This window comes from Onychostoma macrolepis, chromosome 04 (assembly GCF_012432095.1).
Source record: "Onychostoma macrolepis isolate SWU-2019 chromosome 04, ASM1243209v1, whole genome shotgun sequence".
Classification (NCBI taxonomy): Eukaryota; Metazoa; Chordata; class Actinopteri; order Cypriniformes; family Cyprinidae; genus Onychostoma; species Onychostoma macrolepis.
The window spans coordinates 2,994,500-3,020,453 of NC_081158.1; the positions used below are offsets into that span (position 1 = coordinate 2,994,500).

Below are 25,954 nucleotides of genomic sequence, written 5' to 3' on the forward strand. Positions count from 1 at the left end.
ACTGAGGTCCCAACCTCGGTAAATCTTTCATGTTCAGAAATAAAATTTGTTCTCTGAATGACTAATTTGCTGTTAAACTCCTCATATGAATGTCTGCATGACATGTATAATTCAGTTTAGACTGTTTGCAAGAATGTTTAGCGTCCATGGTATGAACATTATCGCTGCGAAACGAATGAGATTTGAGAGAGTTGTGAGTGAGAGCGGGCGCAGCCTCCATGTTGCCAGATCCAGCTATTATAAGCGTTTTTTAGACTTGTCTTTTCCACTTAATTTGGTACTTTAGAACAGGGGTAGGCAACGCGGTCCTGGAGTGCCGATGTCCTGCAGAGTTTAGCTCCAACCCTGAAAAAAAAAACCTCACCTGCCTGTAGTCCTAGTAATTCTGAAGACCTCGATTAGCTTGTTCAGGTGTGTTTGATTAGGGTTGGAGCTAAACTCTACAGGACTGACGTTGCCTACCCCTGCTTTAGAAAGTTAATAAAGTAGGAAGTTGCAGTTTAGAGTCGGCGATATCTATATCTTATCTTATTTGCAAAAGATTGAAAATTATTTTTGTTTATTTTTAGTTTTTTGTTTGTTTTAGTAGCAATATCTGGCAACAAAGCACCGCCGGCACTTAAATTGACAGCAATCAGAAAAGCCCATGGACATGATTTTGTTGACAGGATAGCACATTCGGTGATGGCAGAGCCATAGAGAGACAGAGTTGTGACGCACTCCATCATCACGTGATTCACGTAGACCTCAATTAGTTCCAGGAAGTTCATAGCGGGCAATTGGAATACATTGAGTAGAGACAGAACTGCGCTTTTTGGTAATTAGTAGACTATAAAGTAATTAATTAAAAGATAAAATCCACTAATATTTGAGGATTAATGTGGTCAGCTATCCTTACCTGCCTTGTTAACATATTTTAGGCTGACGTTACCATGGTAAAAGTCCATGTTTGCTATATAAATGACATCATGGCCTTTTATCAAGGTAACTTCAGCCTTAAGTGTAATTTTTTTCAAAATTGAGATTTGTACATAATCTGCAAGCTGAAATAAATAAGCTTTCCATTGATGTATGGTTTGTTAGGATCAGACAATATTTGGCCGAGATACAACTATTTTGACTGATAGAATCTGAGGGTGCAGAAAAATCTAAATATTGAGAAAATCGCCTTTAAAAAGTTGTAAAATGAAGTCCTTAGCAATGCATATTACTAATCAAAAATTAAGTTTTGATATATTTACAGGTAGGAAATTTACAAAATATCTTCATGGAACATGATCTTTACTTAATATCCTAATGATTTTTGGCATGAAAGAAAAATCTATAATGTTGACCCGTACAATGTATTTTTGGCTATTGCTACAAATATACCCCAGCGACTTAAGACTAGTTTTGTGGTCCAGGGTCACATATGTGTGTGTATGTGTGTAATTTATGTTATGTTATGTTAACTTTATGTGTATGTTAGTCAAGTGCAATCACATCCTTATGTTCATTGTTGTTTTACTAATCTCATGGTAAATGTTAAGTTTGTTGTCTTAGAAAATTCGTTCCAAATAAGCGAAGATATTTTAAGATTAAGTTAAAATTAATCTTGTTTTATGTTTTTGATTCTTGTGCACCCCTAAATTATTAATATATAAAAATATATTTGTAGTATATTCAAATGTAAAACAACTAAAAACATTTTTACATACAGTATTTAATCATATATTTTATGTATGTTGACTTTTGTTATGCACTTATTTCCATACTATAAAGCATGTTGTCCTTGAACAGTCTCCAATAGTTTGCTGTTTAACTTTTTAAAATGCAGTATCCCAAAATGCTCATAACCATAGATGGATGGAAACATAGCTAATCAGCTATGCCACAGGACTACATATGCACGAAAGAAATTAAAAAGCCTCATGGTGAAACATAAAGAGGTCGAGGATGCAGGTAAAAGAAGCAGTCATGGTGTCAATCAGACAGTTTTCCTTATTATATGCTTTAACAAAGAACACAAACATGGTATCATGACTTTTAGTGCACTGAGTACAACTGAATTTTCTTTGAGAATGAATGCACAGATGATTGTAGAAATTGCTCCTTTTTCTAAACCTCGTCACTCTGGGGAAAATGGTCATTTCTTTCCAGAATGAGTTTGCAAATGACGTTTCATGCTGCTTTGACAAACTCTTCTCACATTGAAGACACTAGCAATGTCTCTCTCCAGTGTGAACTCTCAAGGTTTGCACTGTTTGTGAAACTCTTTCCACAGTAATGGCACATAAAAGGCCTTTTTCCGATGAAAATTTGAATGATTCTTAAGGTGATTCCTGTCAATGAAACTCCTTTTGCACTAATGACAATTAAAAGTTTTCTGTCTTGAGTGAATCTTCATGTGGTTTTTAAGGTTTTCTTTACGTGTGAAGCCCTTCCCACACAGTTCGCAGGTGTAAGGACTCTCTCCAGTGTGAACTCTCATGTGGGCATTAAGGAGTTTTTTCTCCGTAAAACTCTTTCCACACTGATCGCATACAAATGGCTTCTCTCCCGTGTGAGTTCTCATGTGAAACTTTAGACCTTTATTTAATGAGAAGCTCTTCACACACAGTTTGCAGGTGTAGGGTTTCTCTCCAGTGTGAACTCTAATGTGAACCTTAAGGGTTCCTTTGTGCCTGAAACTCTTTCCACACTGAGGGCAGGTGTAAGGTCTCTCTCCAGTGTGAATGATCATGTGGGTATTAAGGCAGTGTTTCTGTGTAAAACTCTTTCCGCACTGAGGGCATATAATTGGCTTCTTTTCCATGTGAATTATCATGTGAGTCTTAAGAACTCCACTTCTTGTGAAACTCTTCCCACACAGTTCGCAGGTGTAAGGACTCTCTCCAGTGTGAACTCTCATGTGGGCATTAAGGAGGTTTTTCTCTGTAAAACTCTTTCCACACTGATCACATACAAATGGCTTCTCTCCAGTGTGAGTTCTCATGTGAACCTTAAGACCGTTATTTGATGAGAAACTCTTCCCACACAGTTCGCAGGTGAATGGTTTCTCTCCAGTGTGAATCCTCATGTGAGCCTTAAGGTTTCCTTTAATCCTGAAACTCTTTCCACACTGAGGGCAGGTGAAAGGTTTCTCTCCAGAGTGAATGATCATGTGGACAGTAAGGTATTTTTTCCGTGTGAAACTCTTTCCACACTGTTGGCAGGTATAAGGTCTCTCTCCAGTGTGAATTCTCATGTTGGAATTAAGGTTTGTAGTTTGTGTTTTTTGAGCTTGTGAGGACGTCTTTTCAGTCAGTGAGCAACTTGATTTTTCTTCAGTTTTGAAATCATGATGTTTCTCATTCTGATCTTTCTCTTTCGTTTCATTCAGTTCTTGACTCTCCTCTTTCAGTGCCATCAGGTCTGAGGTGAAAACAGACAAATAAAGTTAAAACCAGTCTAATGTTACAAAGCAACAGACATCAAAACATTTACAGTCTAGTGCTATTAATATTTTTAAAATAACTTTGTGAAAAAAAAAAATTTCACATTAAATGTAAAAATAATTAAATTAATGTACAACCTGAATTCCGGAAATGTTGGGACGTGTTTTTTTTTTTGTTTGTTTGTTTTTTTTTTTAAATTTGAATGAAATGAAAACTAAAAGAATTTCAAATCACACAAGCCAATATTTTATTCACAATAGCACATAAATGTGTAAACTATGAAATTTAAAAATTTTATGCACAAAATGAGCTCATTTCATAGTACAATTTGTACTACATGGATTTTTTAAATATCACTTTTACTATATTTTTACTCTGTTTCAGTGTCAGTGTTTCAGTATTTTTACACTGTGTCAGTGCATAATGTTTTACCACTGTAACTCTTACTGGATCCATAAAGGATTATAAGTTACATTTCTAATAGGGTATATGTCGAACTTCACCTGAACAAACCCGGAAAACAGGTCTCATCGCTTCCGCTTGTCGGAGAAAGTATTAATAGCAGTATTAAATAAACTGGCGATATCAATGGACTTTTAAGGTAATCAGTTAAATCAGCTAGCTGTTTTTATTGTTGATTGTTTTATTCGACTTTTATATATAAATGTTATTGAAAAGAATAAAAAACTTTTATATATCAATCCACATATGTGATGGACATTAGTTATGATTATCTTTAGTGTCTACTTTGAAGGCATCTTGAGTAAAACAGCTTCATATTTAACGGGCATTTGCAAAACGCGTGAACCGGAAGCAACGAGACCTGGTTAGCAGAATACGGAAGTCTGTTGCGCATAACCCGTATTGTTTGTTGTGGAGTTTATATCTGTATCCTGCTATGAAAATATAGAAAGCAGACTACCAGTGTCTCAATTTTTGATTTGTATTTACTGATTTTATTCCCTTTTATCAGTGATGGTCAATTATTAGTACTTAATAAAGATGTATTATTTCGATTTGTTTCCAGTATTTCAAAGGGAATGAGCTGTGTTCTGTCCTGAAGCACAAGAAAAGCTAAAATGTTGGGATTGTTAGAATTGTTATCAGATAAAAAAAAAAATCAACAAGCCTGACAAGTGTATGTTTTCACAATTTCTAATTAAGAATTTTCCAAGCCTAACTAAATATTTAATGTAGATCACAAACCACTGAAATCAGCTGATAAATGTAAACGTTATCGTGTTTTTATCCAGAAAAAAACGCAGCTCCTCCATTTGTTTTCAAGGCAGTCTTGCCCGGACCAACATGGCGGACACGTCGCTAGTGGAGGTGACGTATTTCCGCTCCACTCGCCCAGTATCTTCTATCTAAAGTTGAATACTTACCTAGACTGATTTATCCAACTTTTGCTTTAGCTCCCTCTTCAGTTATTATAAAAACAAGCAATCAAAAAATATATGACGTTATTTGGAGGCACAAAACTCATTATATTAGAAAATCTGATATTATTAAAGTGTATGAAGAAGGTGGTCTGAATGTAATTGAATTTGAGAGTATGAATATTTTGTTAAATGTTTTTAGGTAATACTGAGAGCTTCTGGTATGCTGTGCCTTCAGCTTTGTTTCGTAAATTGGGTGGTATCCGCTTTCTTCTCAAATGTGACTTTGCTTTACCCAAACTTCCAGTGAAACTTTCAGCATTCCACCAAAAAGTATTATTATGCTGGAAATTGGCGCATACACACAATTTTACACCTCACATTACTCCTATCTGGAATAACAAATATATTCTACATAGAAACAAATCCTTATTTTATGAGGACTGGGTAAAATATTTGGTCAGTATTGGATCTAATGGATGAGAGTGGTAATATGTTAGACTACAATTCATTCACTTTAAAACACGGATTTGCCTGTCATCCAAAGCAATTCTTTACTGTTATTAGTGCAATATCTTCAGGTATAAAACTGTTAATGAGATGTGATATTGAAATAGAGAATAAACTCTGCACTAACAAATATATAAGACAATATATCATCCAGTCACGCTACCCTTGCCAAATATTAAAAAATAAATTAAGATCACACATTTGACAAAAACACTGTTAAATATTTCAGAACAGCCTATCTAAAATTTCCTATTCTCCCCAAGCTAAAAGAAATACAGTTTAAAATATTAAATGATATATATCCCTCCAATAAATTTCTGTACTCAAAATTTAATTTTGAAAACGTGCCTTTTATTTGAAGATAGGCCTATAGAACATATATTTTTTGGAAAGCATTGCAGCACTGGATGGTAGAGAAGCGTGTAGTTTCACTCTAACCTTACAGAATATCCAAAGAGTGCTCTGTTTTGTATGATTTGATGAATAATATTATATTATTAGCAAAATATTTTATACATAAATGTTGATATTTTAAATCTCCTCCATTGTTTATTGTGCTTATAAATGATCTAAAATACTTTTCAGATGCCCTTAGTAAAATGAAAAATTCAAAGGCAGTAAAACTGTTTAATTTCTTTGTATTACATAATTTGTTGTAACTATTTTTTCTTTTTCTTGTTTTTGTTTCTTATTTTTATATTTTATTATGCGTTTTGAAATATTTTGTTATATGCTTTGTCTGGCAATAACATGGTTCTATTGTGTTGAGCCTTTCATACTAATTAAGGCCATTTTGTTGTACTCAGATTTTGTACTCAATAAAAAAATTATAATAATGAAAAACTCGCCCAGTATCTGCATTTTGAGAAACAGTTGATTCGGTTGACTCGAAAAGGTTTCAAAAAGTTCCGTTTCTCCGTCGCTACGTAAAGCATTACAGTGTTGCATTCAGTAATAATTTAATTTCACAGGTTTATTTCGATTTAAACACTTTAAATGGTTAAAAGCACACACCTCTCTTCAGTCGAATCACAGGCGCGGGACCGCGGCGCAGTCTTATGGCGTCACCTCGCCAGACCAAAATAAAAGTCCGTTCATTAAAATCACTGCTGCGTCCGAAACCGCCAAACGTTACTCAGTGAGTAGGTACTTCATTTCAATAAGCACTTAACTAGCGCTAAAAGAGCACGTACTCTGCAGTAAATCTAGTATGAATGCGATCCGCCATGTTGACGTTATCATGTGATCTATAACGTTATAACAAGCGCAAAAACAAACCTTAAAAATTTGAGCGACACTAAACTATCTGTGAATATGTTGTGGTCTTCCTGAAGAAACAGCTGCCCTTTTATTGTGATTGTAATATAACCAATACATTTTGGGTTGATTTAAGCAATATGACCCACAATTTAATGCTTAGAGTTATTATTTTTATTACAAAAACCCAAAATCATTATCTCTTGAATATGTTATTAATTAATTATATGTGCAAAATTGTTCATTCAATACAAAACTGGCATAAATCTCCTGTTTACTTTTTTGTTGTTGAATTTCTCTCTCGTTTCATCCCTGAGGCTTATAAATAACAACAACAAATGCATTTTTTAATGCTATGATTATATGAATATTATGATTTTTAATCCTTTTTTTTCTGTGTATATAATCTCATACTATGCTGTATGTAAAACCCATTGTTTTCTGTCTTTATGATCGTTAATTGTTAAAGATACCATATTTCCCTGAGCTTGTATGTAATCATAAGTTCTGCAGTAATAATAATAAAAAGTAAATAAGAGCGACAGGTGCACAAACACCTCATAGCATCGGTAACAGGACAACCCTTCCTAATATGTCTTCCTCTATGTTTGTAATATCTGCACAAAGGAGACGTCAGGCAGCTGCTCAAAGCTCCCGTCTCTGGAGAAGACTGTTGATTTTACTCTCAAAAAAGTAATTATTACTACTTAGAAATTAAGATTACCTCAGAATGCATTGGTAGCCCAACACTTATGAACCATGATAATGATAAATGCTGACCAATAATTACTTATATTTTTTAGTAAAACAAGCAAAATGTAATTTTTGTCATATGTCATAGCTATGCATGACTACAAACTAGACAAATGCAGCCAAAGTGAATACATCTCAGTTTTCACTCAAGTAATGAATTAATCCATGTTAATGAAACAATTATATTTTATTTACTGACAACAGGAAGCATGAATAAATGAGTAAAATAAATAAATAAAAGTAACCATGACAATAAATAAACAAGTCAACAACACATGAAACAAAGCTCAAACTTATTGTTCTGACAATCATGTATTTACAGGCGGTGAACCCCCAAACCTACCGCATCTCAACACAGCTGAGCCAGTTCTGCTGACCACCGCGTCCACCTTCACCTGTCTCTGCTGTCCATCCCTCACTGCTGCAGTCACACTGAATCTGATCATGGATGAGTGTTGTGAACTTTTATCTTCTAAAGTTTAGGCAACTCAGAAGTGAAGACCATGGAGACTTCGGGTTGTATCTTCAGCAGGATTCTTTTATTGAGAACACAAGCTGTTGGTAGCTGTAGTCATCGAAAATCTCAACTAAAGCAGTGATACATTGTAGTTTAAATACATTTAGGGGGCAGTGCTTAGGAATGGAAACAAAGCACCTGGGTGACGACCTTAAAGCATGCAAATGAGGTATTCAGGTATAGCATCCTGCCCCATTTAACCACTCCTAATCTAATCAGCCTAACTGCCCAAAGATTGGGGCAGGGGCATCAAGAGCAATTACAAACAAAAGGCAAGAGTCTCCGTCGTCTGGCTCATTTCACTTACAATAAGAGAACAGGAACTGGCAGGGACCTCTTGAATCGTTCATCTGATGTCATCATCTTCACCATAAATGCTAAATACAATGTATATAACTTCTTCAGTTTGTACACTATTACATTGGAATCTAAATTAAACATTTAAATAAATTTGTAATCCCACATGAGAAAGGGACATCGAGGCTATCATTGTCTGAGAGCACAGAGAGGGTGAGGCTCCCCGTACCACACAATCTTGAACAAGAGCAGAAGAACGCGTGCGGGACAATCTGGCTGCCGCTCCTTCTGCTCCAAACATCTGTGAGCTGCTCTCCACCTGTAACACATTTAAACAGTAAAACGCTTTACATCTCATGTTGTCAGCATTCCATTTCTCGCCAAATTTCATTTCATGTGTTTACAATTACATGCTAATTTTTGATGCAGCTTCATTACTTCTGTGGTGTAGTGAACTGGTCAGCAGGAGGTTGCTGGTTCGATCTCCGCAGTCATCACCATCAGTGTGTCCTTCAGCAGGGCTCTTTACTCCAGGTTGCTGCAGAGGAATGGGGTCCCTGTAATAAGAGCACTGTAAGTCATTTCGCATTAACGTCTCTGCCAAATGAATAAATGTAAATGTGATTTTGTGTCTTGGCACAAACGCTCAATAAAGCTGCTTATTTCTTAAGTGCATTTCTTCAAGGTACTGCTAAAAAGAAAAATATGAAACACGTCATCAGATAAAACAAAAATAACGACTTTATTCAACAATTCGTCACCGTAGTACCAGAAGAGCGGATGCATTTTGCGTGCAGCTATGCTCTCCAAAATGGCACTATGGTGCTGAATTGTTGAATAAAGTCGTTATTTTTGTTTTATTTCCATACAAAAAGTATTCTGGTCACTTCGTAACGTTACGGTTGAACCTCTGATGGCAGATGGAGTATTCTGACGACGTTTTTCATACTGTACCTTGACAGTGTTATTTACTTGGCAGTCAATGGGACAGTCACAGGCCTCCTGGTTTTCATCTAAAATATCTTAATTTGCATTCCGAAGACTAACGAAGCTTTTACGGGTTTGGAATGACATGGGGGTAAGTGATTAATGACAACATTTTCATTTTGGGGTGGAGTATCCCTTTAAAAGATGTTTTATTCATTTCTGTAGTGTACTCACTCAAAGCCATTGATGGCAGCATTCCTCCATCAGTCACTCTTCAGCAGATAAACACTCGTGTGTCTCTGTAACACCAGACAAGAGTCAGTCAGCTGTGATTTATCTGCTCAATACTGCATTTACATGTTGAGGTAGTTGCTGATGCGTTAACTCACTTTTTATCCAACACAAACGTTCCTCAATTTATCAACAATACTAATGGACAATTTAAATAGTTACTCTATGTAGATTCATTTATTTACATTGCTTACATTCATCTAAAGCAGTCCTGACAACAGTGAATTCTTCATAATAACACACATACATCACTCACTCAGATGTCTGTTCATGTTGTGATGTGCTCATATTAAAAAGACATTAAGTAATCATCTTTAAGATGTATATGGTTTATGTAAATGCACTTTGGAGACGTGCATGTGTTTACTGGAGCTCCGCTGTTCGCTATAGGCTAAAAAATAAATAAATCACAAATATACTATAACGTTAGCATCTTTACACCTTCAGCAAATCAACAGTTTACTATAAAGTAGTTCAAAAAAATTTTTTATCTGTTTTTAACAGAAGGAACCGTGTTTTGGTTTGTATTAGTCACATTTGTAAACACACACGCGTCGCTGTTCTCCGTCACGTTCGATGATGACGTATTGATCTCCCGTGGGCTTCTGGGATAGAAAAGCGTCCATCGATGAGCACTCAAGAATCTGGGCTGAAGCAGAAGGACATCCGAGAACTTCTCGACTACTCTTTTATGAATACTGCGGTTTCGGACATACTAATCTTGCCACATACTGTGTCTCCTACTAAGTAGGCATATTAGAACGCAAATTAAGTGTACATACGTCCGAGTTTAGTGAGAATTAGTGCAATTTTCGCCTACTCTGTTTGAATCCTGACTATTCATAAAATACTTATTCGCTCGCCTACTGCTTTTTGCCTACTATATAGTATGGAAGTATGCCATTCCGGATGCAGCCATAGTAAAAAATTTACATTAGAAAACTAATATAAATAATAAAAAATATATAATGAATTGAAGTGATGAATTGCAGAGCTGTCAAAAGCGCTATAAATACAGTTCAGCTTTATATCTAGTTTCATATCTAAACTAGATATAAAGTTTAGATATGAACAACTGTGCAGTGCTTTCAATTCAAACTATTCAATTCGATTTCAATTCAAAACTACAAAGCATTTGCGATCTTAATCAAAGATAAACTCCAGTGTCTGTTTTCAAATTACAAGACTGGAAATAACTTCTAAATATTTCAGGATAATTCTATGGAAACGTCCAATTTTCTGTCCCTAGCCTTTATAGAAATATTACACTTGAAAAAACACTCTAGGATTACAATTTCTTTATATTTTAAAATGAAACAATGTTATTCGAACAATTAAACCTTCTTGAGCCATCAATGTGGCAATATTTGTTTTTAATTAATTATAAAGAATTCCAAGCACCACAAAACTGCTCGTCCCCACAGCCATGTACAGAGGGAAAGTGCTTTATTTTGAGGTCAAAAACAGGTTTTCCTACCATTTAAAATGCAATATTCTTAACCATCAAACATGATGTAAATGCAATTTAAAAAAAAATTGCTGAATAAATATTATAAAATATATAACGACAATAGTGGTCCCCTGGAGTCGTGTCATTGGTGTTACCGTTTAACAAAAATTATTTATTTTGAAATATAAAATCACACTGATGACATCACTTGTCTTCCTTCCTCCTCTTTCCTGAAGATCTATGAAGAAAGGCCCATGTTTAGTCCACTGTTTCTTTTCAGTTATCAGAAATGTCCTCATTTATCTCACGATTTCATATGAAGCTTTTAGTTGAGAATTGTAAAACACTATAATACAACTGGATTAAACTACTTAATTTAGTGAGTATACCATGATTGACAACATCTGGTTTGATATCTTGTAGCAGACTTTTTGTAAAATACATTTTTCATGAAAACTGTCACTGGTGTTACTGTGGGATTTTTTTGTCACATTAAATAAATACAATATAATCTCCATATTTCTTGCATTTTAATTATTTTTACAGTATTTTACAGTACAGCCCTACACAGTGCTTGAAGTGGAAAAAAAGAAGTGCCGGTACTCACCCACTTTTAAGGGGTAAAGTTGGTTTTATATTCGAGCATTCGGACTTCCGCGTTCAATAACTTAGCTAATCTGCATTTAAAAAGGCTAATTTCGGTCAATTATCATTACCGACTGTTATGAGCACATTTTTCTGTAGAACTCGACGTTTTAAAGAAGCTGATAAACACGCTTACCTCTATGGAGTGTTGTGACGTCATGGCTCATCTGAGGGACCATCTACAAATAACATTGCTGCGTCCCAATTCGCCTACTTATACTATGCCCTAAAAGTATGTACTTTTCTTGAGAAGGAAAAAGTACATACTTTTGAGCATGTAGCAGAATAGTAGGCAGGCTTTGGGACATACTACTTTGTCATAGCTGCTTCTTTAAGGGACGCTCTGTTGCTTAGTTACGTGCATCCTGTAACTGTTTAAACTGCCCTGTTAATCATCTTTTCACAGTTAACATCATCCACATTTCGTTTAATTTGATTTCCTACCGTATTGGAGAGAAATAAAGAAGCACATCGCGGGTGTTTCATGCTGAAAACTCTGCTCATGTGTTTGCATAATGATGCATTTAAAAGCTAATGACCAAACGTATCATTATAAAAGTTCACAGTGTTGCTGCAGATGAAATATAACGTGGATAACATTAAATTAATATTTTTTAATCAGGTTAGACATTGATTTGAGTGATAAATAATCACTTTCTCTACCTGTCGGTTGGTCTCGCATATCCGCCATGTTTGTAGTTTTTTTTAACACGTTTTATGCATGTTTGTAGTTCTGATCAATTCCTCGTCCACAGCACAATGTGTTGTGGGCAATATTAGCCGTAAGAGTGTGCATTGATCTGCACTTCGAATTCTAACCGGAAGTAGTAGACCATCCGGGAATCTTTGGCATACTTTTCAAACATACTATGATTTGGGACATACTAATTCTATTTTCGAATACTATTTAGTACGGATAGTATGCGAATTGGGACGCAGCACGTTTTTCCACAATTTTTTCTCTCAAATCCACAGACAACTCTTTACACTTCTTTCTTTTCTCCACGCTCAGTGTGACAACACAAAGATTGAGTCAACTTTTCTCCATTTTAACTGGTTGCAAGTGTGATTACTATATTGCCACAGCTATATCACCCTGCAGCCCAAGACCGGTTGCCCATAGAAGCTAAGCAGGGCTGAGCCTGGTCAGTACCTGGATGGGAGACCTCCTGGGAAAACTAGGTTGCTGTTGGAAGAGGTGTTAGTGAGGCCAGCAGGGGGTGCTCACCCTGCAGTCTGTGTGGGTCCTAACGCCCCAGTATAGTGACGGGGACACTATACTGTAAAAAAGCACCGTCTTTCGGATGAGATGTTAAACCGAGGTCCTGACTCTCTGTGGTCATTAAAAATCCCATGACACTCATCGTAAAGAGTAGGGGTGTAACCCCGGTGTCCTGGCCAAATTCCCTCCTCTGGCCCTTGTCTATCATGGCTTCCCAATAATCCCCATCCACTTGATTGGCTCTATGACACTCTCTCCTCTCCACCTGTAGCTGGTGTGTGGTGAGCGCACTGGCGCCGTTGTCCTGTGGCTGCCGTCGCATCATCCAAGTGGATGCTGCACACTGGTGGTGGTTGAGAAGAGACCCCCCACATGATTGTAAAGCGCTTTGGGTGTATTGCAATACACATTAAAGCGCTATATAAAATGCCTCATTCATTCATTCATTCATTGCCCGCACCTGTTACTTGCCACAGGTGTGTCTAAACACAAATTACAGGAGCATCACATGCTTGAAAAAAAGTTTTCTTATAATTTTAACAAGGTGTCAATAATTTTGTCCAGTCCATTTTTGAGTTCTGTGTGAAATTTTATCAAGTTTGACTTTTCTTCTGTTTTTTGTGTTGTTGCAGTGCAAACAAAAACAATAAGCACGTGAATACCAAAATTAAATCTAATTGTAATTAGAACAATTTTCTGAGAGAAGCGTTGCATTTTCTGACAGAATTGCAAGGGTGCCAATATTTTTGGCCATGACTAGTTTGAAAAAACAAAAACCTCAGGGATCAGATTCCATATAGATGAGGGCTTATTGATACAGTTTTTTTATCCAATTTATTTTAAAGGTGTCATTTAAAGTGGTAAAATCAATAAAGTTTAAACCCCCTTTTTCAATGGTGTTCATAAGTACAGATTTTCTAATAAACTGAGTTTTATTCTTCCAAACAAAGTTGAGAAGCATCGTATCAGTTATTTTAAGAATGGCAGTGTCAACATTCAAAGACAGAGTGGCATAAGTTAACCTTGACAAACCTTCAGCTTTGGCTGGTAAGATTCTTCCCTTCAATGAGAGATCATATATATATATATATATATATATATTTTTTTTTTTTTTCTCTGAGTACTCTCAATTAATGAATACAAATTTAAGGAGCATCTTTCTAATTCATTTCTTGTTATAATAACACCTAAATAAGATACCTGATCTTTGATTTTAATATTACAAATTTAGGACAAATTACATTCTTTGATGAAATCAATTCACACTTTGCGAGGTTCAAGAACAGGCCTGATGCTTTGGAGAATTGCTGGATATACTTCAGTGCTAAAGGAACTTGGTTAGCATCTTGCAAAAAAAAAGAGTGGTATCATCAGCCAGTTGACTGATGAGTATCTGTTTGTCAGCAGTAGAGATACCATGAAGACAACTATTAGAAATATAAGAAGCGAATATCTGGGAAACTAGAAAAAATAAATAAGGGGATACTGGACACCCTTTCCTAATATCATTGTTAAGGAGTATGATGGGTCGCCAGTTGTCTGAGTTGGTAAGATCTTTCTTAGGTTTAGGAATTAACCTTATGTTACCTTGCATAAATGTAGGAGGTAAAGCCTCTTTTTCAATACTTTCCCTAAAAACCTGAGTTAAAAAGGGAGTAAGTTCATCAGTAAATAATTTGTACAGCTCAGCTGTAAGTCCATCACACCCTGGGGATTTATTGTTTTTCAAACCCGTAATTGCTCTTTGTTCCTCAGGAGTAACAATGCTATCATAAAAAATTATATCACTTTCAGATAATTAACTGAGTCTAGAAATGAGGATGCTATCTGCTCTGAATACCTTGAACTATAAAGATTCATATAAAAATTGTCACTGTAGTTTGCTATTTCCTTTGGATCTTTAACAAGTTTGCGATCAACGCATAGTTGTTCAATTGTTGAGAGGGTAAAATTACACTTTTCAAGCTTAAAAAAATATGCGGAATTGATGCGGATTTAGTTTTATTCTATTTTATTAGTATTTTTCATTAGATTACATCTTATCATTGTCATGTGTTTCCATAGATCTTAATTAGCATATTACATGCTGCAACGTTGTGTGATATTCAGTTAAATATTTGACTAATTCGCTCGTTTTTCTCCTCTAATTCTCAATCACGAGGACTGTTGATGCTGATCAAATACCATGCAAGCCTGTAATTTTAATTCCTTTTCATTTATTTGTGCAGATCGGCTTTTTTTTGTTTGTTTGTTTTTTAAGAAAACAAATCAGCTCACCTTATAGATGCACTTAAGTAATAATTTTCCCCGTATTAATTCCCTCCTCTCGCCGCTTCACTCCAGTCCAGCGGGTGGCGCCAAAACACAGATGTTTGTTTGACAAAAACCATTAAACCTCAGAGGAAGAAGTTCAGTTTCACCATGCTCTCTGTTGTTTGGTCATAATGCTGGTTTTTGAATACAGTTTTTGAATCAGGTCAGTAAATCTCTGTAATATTCTCATCCTCACAGTCGTGACTGTTGAAGCAGGAATATCTGAAGGAGGATCATCTGAACTGAGATCTGCTGCTGTGAAGATGGTGTTTGTTAAAGAGGAGAGTGAGGAGAACATGATTGAACCAGAAACCTGCAGAATAAAACAGGAGGAACCAGAAACCTGGAGAATAAAACACGAGGAACCAGAAACCTGGAGAATAAAACAAGAGGAACCAGAAACCTGGAGAATAAAACACGAGGAACCAGAAACCTGGAGAATAAAACACGAGGAACCAGAAACCTGGAGAATAAAACACGAGGAACCAGAAACCTGGAGAATAAAACACGAGGAACCAGAAACCTGGAGAATAAAACAAGAGGAACCAGAAACCTGGAGAATAAAACAGGAGGAACCAGAAACCTGGAGAATAAAACAAGAGGAACCAGAAACCTGGAGAATAAAACACGAGGAACCAGAAACCTGGAGAATAAAACACGAGGAACCAGAAACCTGGAGAATAAAACACGAGGAACCAGAAACCTGGAGAATAAAACGAGGAACCAGAAACCTGGAGAATAAAACACGAGGAACCAGAAACCTGGAGAATAAAACACGAGGAACCAGAAACCTGGAGAATAAAACACGAGGAACCAGAAACCTGGAGAATAAAACACGAGGAACCAGAAACCTGGAGAATAAAACACGAGGAACCAGAAACCTGGAGAATAAAACACGAGGAACCAGAAACCTGGAGAATAAAACACGAGGAACCAGAAACCTGGAGAATAAAACACGAGGAACCAGAAACCTGGAGAATAAAACACGAGGAACCAGAAACCTGGAGAATAAAACACGAGGAACCAGAAACCTGGAGAATAAAACACGAGGAACCAGAAACCTGGAGAATAAAACACGAGGAACCAGAAACCTGGAGAATAAAACACGAGGAACCAGAAACATGGAGAATAAAACAGGAGGAACAAGGAGGTTGGTCTTTATTCTTTATTCATCTTTAATGACTGTTTGTGGTACATTAGGCTTACAAAGCATTAACCCTCTGGGGTCTGAGGGGGTTTTGGGGCCCTGGAGAAGTTTTAACATGCCCTGGACATTTGTGCTTTTTCAGTATCTTAAAAACATATTAATGACTAAAGTTTGATTACACTGTAATCAACAGAAACTGGGCTACAATAATATGTGAGCAGCATGAATGTAGCCTAGATGTTTGTGTTTTTGAGAAAATAACATGGTTAGTGAAAAACTAAAACTTTTAAGTCACTAAATTAAGACCATAAAACATACAGAACTTTTGTTCACAAGACGTTTGAGAGCTGGATGCGGTAGACTATAGTTTTTGCTAGGGGTGCTCGATTTATGGCAGAAATCATAATCACGATTATTTTGGTCAATAATGCAATCATGATTAGGCCTATTTAACACAATTATGAGTGGGCCATATGTCCAAAACTTTATATGAGTGATTTATTTAAAGATAGTGATATACACTACCGTGCAAAGGCAAAAAAAAAAACGTAACCTCGATTTTTGTCAAAAATTAGTTATTGATATTTTTGGGACATTCAAGACATCCTTTGTCATGTACATAAGTATCTTGAGTCAATTTCGTTGTTTTTCCGAGAAAATAATGGGTCGTCTCAACCGTAACTTCAAAAAGCCCCGGAGAAACCAAGACAGAACAACCACTTTGTTTGGATGCTCAAAATGAGTTACGGCGTTCTGACTAGGGCTGTGACGATAACCGCATTAGACACTTTTTTTTTTTTTTTCCAACAAAAAATTGAATAGTTCTCCTTATAGAAACATGGGGTTTGTGTATATAATGTTTTAAAAAGGATATTTTGATATTTTCAGGGAAGTTTAGTTTATAAAATTGCATCAGAAGGAACAAACTTATGTACTTTCACATTCCTGTTTTTTTTTTCAAATGACTGACAAGTTAAATGTTTTTGCTTTTATTTTAGAGTTTATTGAAGAAAGTGAGAACAAAAGTGAAGTTGAGGAGAAAAATCATGTCAAAACTGGAGAAAAACCTTTGAGTTGCTCTCAAACCAAAAAGAAAGATTTGAAGAAAAGAAGAGCCAAGAAAACTTTCACCTGCACTCAGTGTGGAAATAGTTTGACAAGCAAATATAATCTTAATGTTCACATGAGAGTTCACACTGGAGAGAAACTGTTCACTTGTGATCAATGTGGGAAGAGTTTTGCACACTTAGCAAACTTTAAGGATCACATGAACATCCACACTGGAGAGAAACGGCACACATGTGATCAGTGCAGGAAGAGTTTCACACAAAAAGGAAGCCTTAGGTCACATATGAGACTTCATACTGGAGAGAAACCGTTCACATGTAATCAGTGTGGAAATAGTTTTGCACACTTAACAAGCCTTAAGGGACACATGAACATCCACGCTGGAGAGAAACCTTATAAGTGTTCACACTGCAACAAGAGATTCAATAATTCATCAAGTTTGAAAACACATGAGAGGATCCACACTGGAGAGAAACCGTACACATGTAATCAGTGCGGAAAGAATTTTGCACAAAAAGGAAACCTTACAGAGCATATGAGAGTTCATACTGGAGAGAAACCGTACTGTTGTGATCAGTGTGAGAAGTGTTTCACACACTCATCACAACTTAAGGATCACATGAACATCCACACTGGAGAGAAACCTTATAAGTGTTCACACTGTGACAAGAGATTCACTCAGTCAGCAGAAATTAAAACACATGAGAGGATCCACACTGGAGAGAAACCTTATAAGTGTTCACACTGTGACACGAGATTCAGACAGTCAGCACATCTGAAAACACATGAGAGGATCCACACTGGAGAGAAACCATACACATGTGATCAGTGCGGGAAGAATTTTGCACGAAAAGGAAACCTTACAAAGCATATGAGAGTTCATACTGAAGAGAAACCGTACACAAGTGTTTCTCACACTCATCACAACTTAAGGATCACTTGAACATCCACACTGGAGAGAAACTGTGATCAATGTGATAAAACATTTTTGAGGGCTTCAGACCTGAAGAGACACCTGACAGTTCATACAGAGGAGAAGCCGTATTCATGTCATTTGTGTGGAAAGAGATTTTTCACATTTTTCAATTTTGAAAATACATCAGAAAACACATACTCGTGTACGAGAGTACATGTGTTTTGAGTGTGAATAGACTTGAGAGGATCCACACTTGAGTGAAACCGTATCACTGCACTGAATGTGGGAAGCGCTTTAGTCATTCATCTGCTCTACACAGTCATACAAAAAACAATCACAGTAAGGCCCCGTACAAACGGAGATGCGTTTAGCTGTATATGTAAAAAATTTGTATCGTATCGGTGTTTCCTCTAGACGGATCCGCTTTTTCTATGAAGAATCACTCTTGAAGTCTTGGGGTTTTGATGCCAGAAGAGAGACTTTATTATCATCAGAGACAATAAGGCCGAGAAGACATTGCAGTGAATTCTATCGAATCTGTGTCCGTCCAGCCTTTTTATATAGTTTTTCTCTAGGCGTGTTCAATACATTTCATACATTGCCATTTTACCTTTTTTGGCTGTCTCCAGCCTGCCACCCAAAAGCAGACAGGAGGCCTTAATTTTATGTTGCGTGAAGGTAGGGGCCCCCTCATATATTTTGTGTAATGTCAAAGCAGGACATGCAGCCTCGCCATATGTCCGCATGTTCCATGACACTGCACTTATTCGCAGTCACAAAAGTACATTATTTGCCGGTCTGAAGTATGCCTTTTCTGAGCGCCGCCACATACACCCGAAGCGTGCGCACTAAAAAACCTGTCAAACAGTGCCAGATTGCTGAACTAAGTTATCTTTTGCGCTAATACTGTCAAAACACAAGGTTTACAAATAGACTCAGTTGGTTTGTCTAAAATGAAAGTAAGCAGTTGAGAGAAAAACGGATGTGCGCCTGCATATTAGATCTGCAGGTCTTAAAGGGACAGAACTAAACATGCAGCTGACTGTCATTAAAGGGATAGTTCACCCTAAAATTTAATTTCTGTCATTATTTGCTCACTCACGTTGTCCTGTATTAACATATTATTGAACCTGTATTAATTTCTTTCTTATGCTGAACACAAAAGAAGATATTTTGAAGAATGTGGCTAACCAAACATTTGCTGGTCCACGGTGAATTTGATAGAAGGAAAAATAAATACTATGAAAGTCACTGTGGACCAGCAACTGTTTGGTTTTCCACGTTCTTCAAAATAGCATTTATGTTCAGCAGAAGAAAGAAACTCGTTCAGGTTTAAAACAACTTTTGAGTGAGTAAATTATGGTATAAAAATAAAGCGCTATAACAGAATTGACAGACAAATGACAGAATTTTTTTTTTTGGGTGAACTATTCTGTTAAGGATAATAAAACAAAGCGCAAAGAGAAAAAATTACTCACTATTCTTGACTTAAGAACAACTGTAATACAGTTTACATTTAGTCATTTTACATTTAGTCACAGTTGCTTTAGGATTCAGTCTATATAGTGTTTTATTTTTAGATTTGTTGATTCAGTTTCTTGAATGCTCCTGCTAAGTACACCTATTGTACCTGAAAATAAGCCATTGTTTGTTTTATTTGTATATTATGTGTAGTTGTAATGTGTATCTTTGTTCTTATTTTTTAATAACAAAGATAAAATAATGATGAAGATTGTTATCTTTGCTCACTTTGGCCTAAATATCTGCCTTTTTTGTTACCTTGAAAGGCTTTTTCTTTATAATAGGGAAATTAGTTTGGCTGTTATGCTCATACAACCGACGTGACAAAGAATAATGATACAATTGTGAATCGTGATATTTAAAAACAAAAAAACAAAAAAAAAACAAATCCAGATATGATATTTTTTCCATATCGCCCACCACTACGAAGTCATCACCCCACATCTTTACACTAGTCAGACACCGCTACTTCACATAACAGCAACAACAATAACAATGGCAGACTTCATGTTTGTGTTCGTGCTGCAGAAACCTATTAGCTTCACTAACTTTACTAGCTTTTCTTGTTGTTGTGTTGTGTTGGTATACAGCAGCGGTTCCCAATCCCAGTCCGGTGTATTTGTGGCGGTCAGTTTTGATATGGTGGCAGGTGCCACAAATAAATCAATAGTATGAAGAAAACTAGTCTCATAATTGAAGTGTAAATTATGTAATTATTGAATGTTATTTTTTTATTAATACATTATCTTCATATTTTATCAACAACTTTAAAGGTCTGCTGTTGTATTTGCATAGGGGAAAAAGTAATTTTATAATTTTAGTTTTAATAGTTGAACGTTATGATGTTTTGAGTTGTTTTAAATTTCTAAATAAAACTTTTAAATTGAATTGAAAGATTTTATTGTCATTGTATTTTTCTGCATGCAGTGAAATTAGGAGAACTCCTCCTGACTGGTGTTAGAAAATTAACATGAAACCACTGACAATACATGAGACTAGACCGTACAGCAGTGGTCTGCAACAGGCGGCCCGCGGGCCAAAACTATCAGCAATAATATCAGTGTCAGGGAGTCACAGTCACAGGCCGTTTCTCAATATGTGTTCTTGTCTGTACTTTGTGTTCTTGTGAAACGTCATCAGTAGTCGCCCAAGTACTGTTCCAATTCAAAGTTCACATCCCCGGATGTGTTCTTGCTCCGCCCCTTTTATCAAGGATTCATCCAGAGGTGACTTGTGCGAACTTGAGGCAGCCAGGTATCCCAGAATGCATTTCGCACCAATCAGCGAGAGTTAATGCCAGAGGTGAAAACCGCAAAATTTTCGAAATATTACTGTTATTGTGTCATGAAATGCCGTTCTAAGAGTATTTCAGATGACAATGTAGTTGTTTAAAACTCAAATCTGCAGTTTATTTATAAAGATAGTGCCTATTTGAAAATTTGTTTAGCCGATTTCGGAGACGTGAGCTCCACGCGATCACCGGTGCTCATGTATCCGCCGAGAGCAGCCTCACCGCGGCTAGTCCTTCTGACACTCACCACTGGCTCTGATGTCTCTGTAGTGGTTAAACATGAAGTAAAATTCATTTGGGGTAAATCTAACAGGCAATCTTTGGTCTCATGAATCTATTATTTCTTCCAGGTCATATAGTTTTGGCTGAACACAAAGTTATGTTTCATAAATTATTTATTTATTAATCGTAATACAGTGCTTACTTTGTTAACGTGACTGAATTGTTTGCTTTTGTCTTTATTTCCTATTACATAGATCTCTTATACTTTTATAATGGTTATTATTGTTCATTAAAACTGACATTTAACAAAAAAGGCAGAGTTGTGCTTGTCATATTTCATTTTATTATAAATACAGTGATAATCAGAGTATATGTGCACATATTACTTAAACCACATATTAATGTTTTATATTTTGAAGAAAACAAAAAGGCAGTGGTGTTTAATATAATTTCGTTTTATTGCGTGTACTTGTTGCATGTTGCATTTTTGTGGCTATTAATATTTTAAATGAAACAAAATATTACATCAAACAGTGTTGCCTCTTTTGTTTCACTGTAATGTATGTACGTTCCCTGAACTACATTTTTGCGGCTTGTTTACATGAAAACAAAAAGAGGCAGTGGTGTTTAATATCGTATTTCGTCGTATTGTAATACAGTGTAGATAAATTAGGCGAGCTGACTGACGTTATCAAGTACGCTGCTGTTCCATTTGCAGAATTACCGGACTTGTGTCCTTCCGTCCTCAGGAGTCCGCACTCCAGAGTCGAACTTGCGAAGTCCGAACTACCGAGTACGCAAAATAATGCACACCCGAGGTGGTGATGCGGTCACGACGCGAAGTGGAGTTACACCTCGGGTGTGCATTATTTTTCTAATAATTAAACCTAGTAACGGAGGCTTGAGCCGTTGATAGCAGATTAATGCAGTTAATACAGTTAATAACTAAGTTATGAGAGAGAGAGAGAGAGAGAGAGAGATTACCTCTGCTGCCGAACACTACTGAGAGACACACAATGTCTCTAGTTATAGTGAAACTTAGTTCCTTTTGTTTACGAACAGCGCCGTTGTTGTTACCTCGCTTGTGAGAAGTCATGTAGTTTTTAAGTTGTTTACTGATAAAATCGTCAGAGTAGCGCTAACAACATTAGCGCGATGTATGTTAGTCGTTTAGTCATTTTATCCAAAGCGACTTACAATTGGGGAATACATAAAGCGATTCATCTTGAAGAGGCAATCAGACAGACGAAGTGCTTGCAACACCAAGTCTCAGGCATTGTTTAAATAAATACAAACTACCAAAGGAAGGAATAAGTAAAGAGAATTATTATTATTATTATTTTTATTTATTTTTTTTAAGTTTTAGGATGAAGTCAAGTGCTGTCGAAAGAGATGAGTTTTCAGTTGTTGCTTGAAGATTGACAGGGATCCAGCACTCCGAATATGGGTGGGAAGATCGTTCCACCAGCCAGGAATGGTGAACGAGAATGTTCTGGAGAGTGATTTTGAGCCTCTCTGTGATGGTACCACGAGGCGTCGCTCACTAGCAGATCTCAGATTTCTGGAGGGGATGTAGTTTGTTAATAGAGAGTGCAAGTAAACGGGTGCTGAGCCAGTGGTTGTTCTATATGCAAGCATCAGTGCCTTGAACTTGATGCGAGCCGCGACTGGTAGCCAGTGCAGGGAGATAAAGAGAGGTGTGACATGGGCTCTTTTGGGCTCGTTGAAGACCAGTCGTGCCGCTGCATTCTGAATCAATTGTAGAGGTTTGACTGTGTTTGACGGAAGTCCAGCCAGAAGAGCATTGCAGTAGTCCAGCCTAGAAATGACAAGGGCCTGGACAAGAAGTTGTGCAGCATGCTCCGTCAGAAAGGGCCTGATCTTTCTGATGTTGTATAGTGCAAACCTGCAAGATCGAGCAGTCTTTGCAATGTGGTCTTTGAAGGTCAGCTGATCATCAAAGATTACACCAAGATTTCTGACCGAAGTTGATGGGGTTATTGTTGAACCTAACTGGATCGTGAAGTCATGCTGTAGAGTCGGAGTATGTATGTGCGGTCTGTGAGGGAGAGAGAGCGGGAGAGATAGAGTATGTGCTTTCCGTTCATAATAAAGTGTAATTTTGTGGCAAAAACATGGACATGATCTGTCATTTTTATCCTTTTACTTACTATATTTATTTATTTGGCCAGTGTCGTTGTGGGTCTTGGTTATTTTGCTGTTGTAAGAACTTTGAAATAACAGAAATCATTTGGCGAAGTGATATGGTCATGTAATGAGGTCAAGAGCTGCCTGGAACTACATTCACTGTGCGTTTCCCTGAAAATAATTGCACACCTTAGAACATTCGTCAGCCAATCAGATTCAAGCATTCAACGGCCCCGTAGTATAAATAAATATGAAGAATATTAAAATAAAACCATTATTTTCAAATGTAATAATATTTCACAATATTACTGTTTTTGTCTGCATTTTTTATCAATTATAATGGAGGCTTGATGAGCATAAGAGACTTCATGAACATAAGAGACATCTTTTAAAAACATTAAAAATAGTAATGTGTCTAATAGTAATAAATCTAATACTAATAGTAATGTATAGTGTGACTTTTGACCAATACTGCATATAAACAAATGACATCCTCTCAATTTCAACTGTTTCCATTTATTAATATGTGATCAATATCAAAAGCAGCAGTCAGTATTTGGCCTGGCCATGAGCGGCTTTATGTACTATATTGCATTTCATCCTCAAGTTCTCAAACATCTGGGTGTTCATATGATCACATACCAGCTGTCCTTCCTGTCTCCCTGTAGCACTCACTGTCTTAGGTGTCTTACATTACAGATGATGGCTTTCCTAAAGACAAAAGTAGAAAAATAGTTATTAATTTTAATGCACAATATATATATATATATATATATATATATAAAATACTATTATTGTTTAATACATCTGTACATGTTGGAATTAACATTAGACAAGCTTAATAGGTGATGACCTTTTGTAAACTACAGTTAACTGTTACACTATACAACATTCAAGTTTACAGTATACATTTCTATAATGTGTTACTCACTGCATTTATCTGCTGACAAGATTACTAGACAAGTAATGTGAACTCATATTTAATTATAGCCCTCATAACGCTTGCAATAAAACGGAAATAAAAGCTTGGCCTTTTTCACTAAAAAGAGAATCAAAACGCTAGGCGCATATGTAAACAATGACGGAAACACAATGCTGCATCATACTTGAAGAGTTAATGTAAAGAAATACAAATAATCAAATTGAAAACAACAACAACAACATTTCCTTACCTGAATCGAAATGTGGCTGTATATCCTAGAGCTGCTAGTTGCTATTCTGCCTCTTGCTTCACTGCTGCAATCCAGGCGCGTTTCTCAGAAATCTAAACCCTTTCATTTCAGATTATTTTTAAATTAGGTCAAAAGGTCAAATCAAAGTGTAAATAAACGTACAATACATACGCCATTTTGGACAGCATCCGATGGATGCAAAGTGCGTACGCTATTTTCTGTCATCAGTAACACATGGATACATATTGTACGTTTATTTACGCTTTGATTTGAACGGAAACAGCGTATCCATGCATTGCTGATGACAGAGAATAGCATACACACTTTGCGTTCATCAGATGCTTTTCAAAATGAATTGTTGAATAAATGTTATTTTTATTTTCTTTTCATATTTCATATTTGCGTACAAAAAGTATTCTCATCGCTTCATAAAATAAGGAATGAACCACTGATGGCAGATGGACTATTCTGACAATGTTTTTTTATATTTTTCTGGGCCTTGACAGTGTAATTTACTTGGCAGTCAATGGGACAGTCACAAGCCTCCTGGTTTTCATCTAAAATATCTTAAATTGTGTTCCGAAGACGAACAAAGCTTTTACGGGTTTGGAACAACATGGGGGTAAGTGATTAATGACAATATTTTCATTTTGGTGTGGAGTATCCCTTTAAGGTTTACAGATTTTACATGATTCTTTGATTGTGTGGGTTTGGTGAAGTGTACTAAAAACAAGCAGTTTCACATGTGTCCTCCAAACTGACCCACAACCTAATCAGTTTGTACATAAAAATTGATCTATGCGAGACTTGTGTTGTGCTGGCAAATTGCACTGGCATCCATTATAAAACACTCTTGCTTTTAGGCCAAATACATGTTGAAAAGAAATAATTTACTGACATCTGGAGTCATCCACCATCTCTAATGAAATCTACTGGTTTTCTATGCATCAGCACTGTTTTGAACTTACTGTTTGAATACTTTCACTTACTTGCCCTGCGTCCCAATGTTCATACTATCCATCCTAAATAGTATGTGAGATTGCAATAAGTGTGTCCCAAAGCATAGTATGTTGAAAAGAGTATGCCAAAAGTCCCTGGATGGTCTACTATTTCAGGTCAATTTTTGAAGTGTGGATCCGTGCACACTCTAATGGCTAAAATTGCCCACAATCCATTGGGCTTTGGCGAAGGATTCGGTCCAGAACTACAAACACGAATAAAGCGCGTTAGAAAAACTACAAACGTGGCGGATGCGTGCGATCAACAGTTAGGTAGAGAGGTTTACAAAAAGGGGTTTGAGTTATTAATAATCAACATTTAAACTGGTAAAAAATATTTATTTATTGTTATCCGTGTTATATTTCATCTGCAACAGCAATGTGAACTTTTATAAACATCCATTTGGTCGTTAACTTTTAAATGCATCATTATGCAGAAAATATGAGCAGAGTTCTCCGCATGAAAGACCTGCGACTGGCAGATCAACAAGCTA

At 36.4% G+C, this 25,954-nt stretch overlaps 1 protein-coding gene and 1 long non-coding RNA gene across 3 annotated transcripts; one reads left to right on the top strand and one right to left on the bottom strand.

The window, feature by feature from the left end:
- Window positions 1-1,526: 1,526 nt before the first annotated feature.
- Window positions 1,527-6,451, bottom strand: LOC131538386 (gastrula zinc finger protein XlCGF8.2DB-like). Its single transcript, XM_058772251.1, has 2 exons — window positions 6,320-6,451; window positions 1,527-3,393 (listed from the first exon to the last, which is right to left on the bottom strand). Exon 2 carries the CDS (start codon window positions 3,386-3,388, stop codon window positions 2,345-2,347), a length of 1,044 nt encoding a protein of 347 aa, XP_058628234.1. The 5' UTR covers window positions 3,389-3,393; window positions 6,320-6,451; the 3' UTR covers window positions 1,527-2,344.
- LOC131538419 (uncharacterized) lies at window positions 6,412-15,671 on the top strand. 2 transcript variants are annotated; one of them, XR_009270582.1, is made up of 4 exons: window positions 6,414-6,447; window positions 7,638-8,432; window positions 8,559-8,702; window positions 15,176-15,671. It is a non-coding gene; the product is annotated as an uncharacterized LOC131538419 (long non-coding RNA). The 2 variants fall into 2 exon arrangements; XR_009270581.1 differs by having other exon boundaries at window positions 6,412-6,447; window positions 7,638-8,702.
- The last annotated feature ends 10,283 nt before the right edge of the window (window positions 15,672-25,954 follow it).

Excerpts from the sequence above, each read along its gene's own strand:
- LOC131538386 (XM_058772251.1), bottom strand. The coding sequence starts at position 3,388 with ATGGCACTGAAAGAGGAGAGTCAAGAACTGAATGAAACGAAAGAGAAA.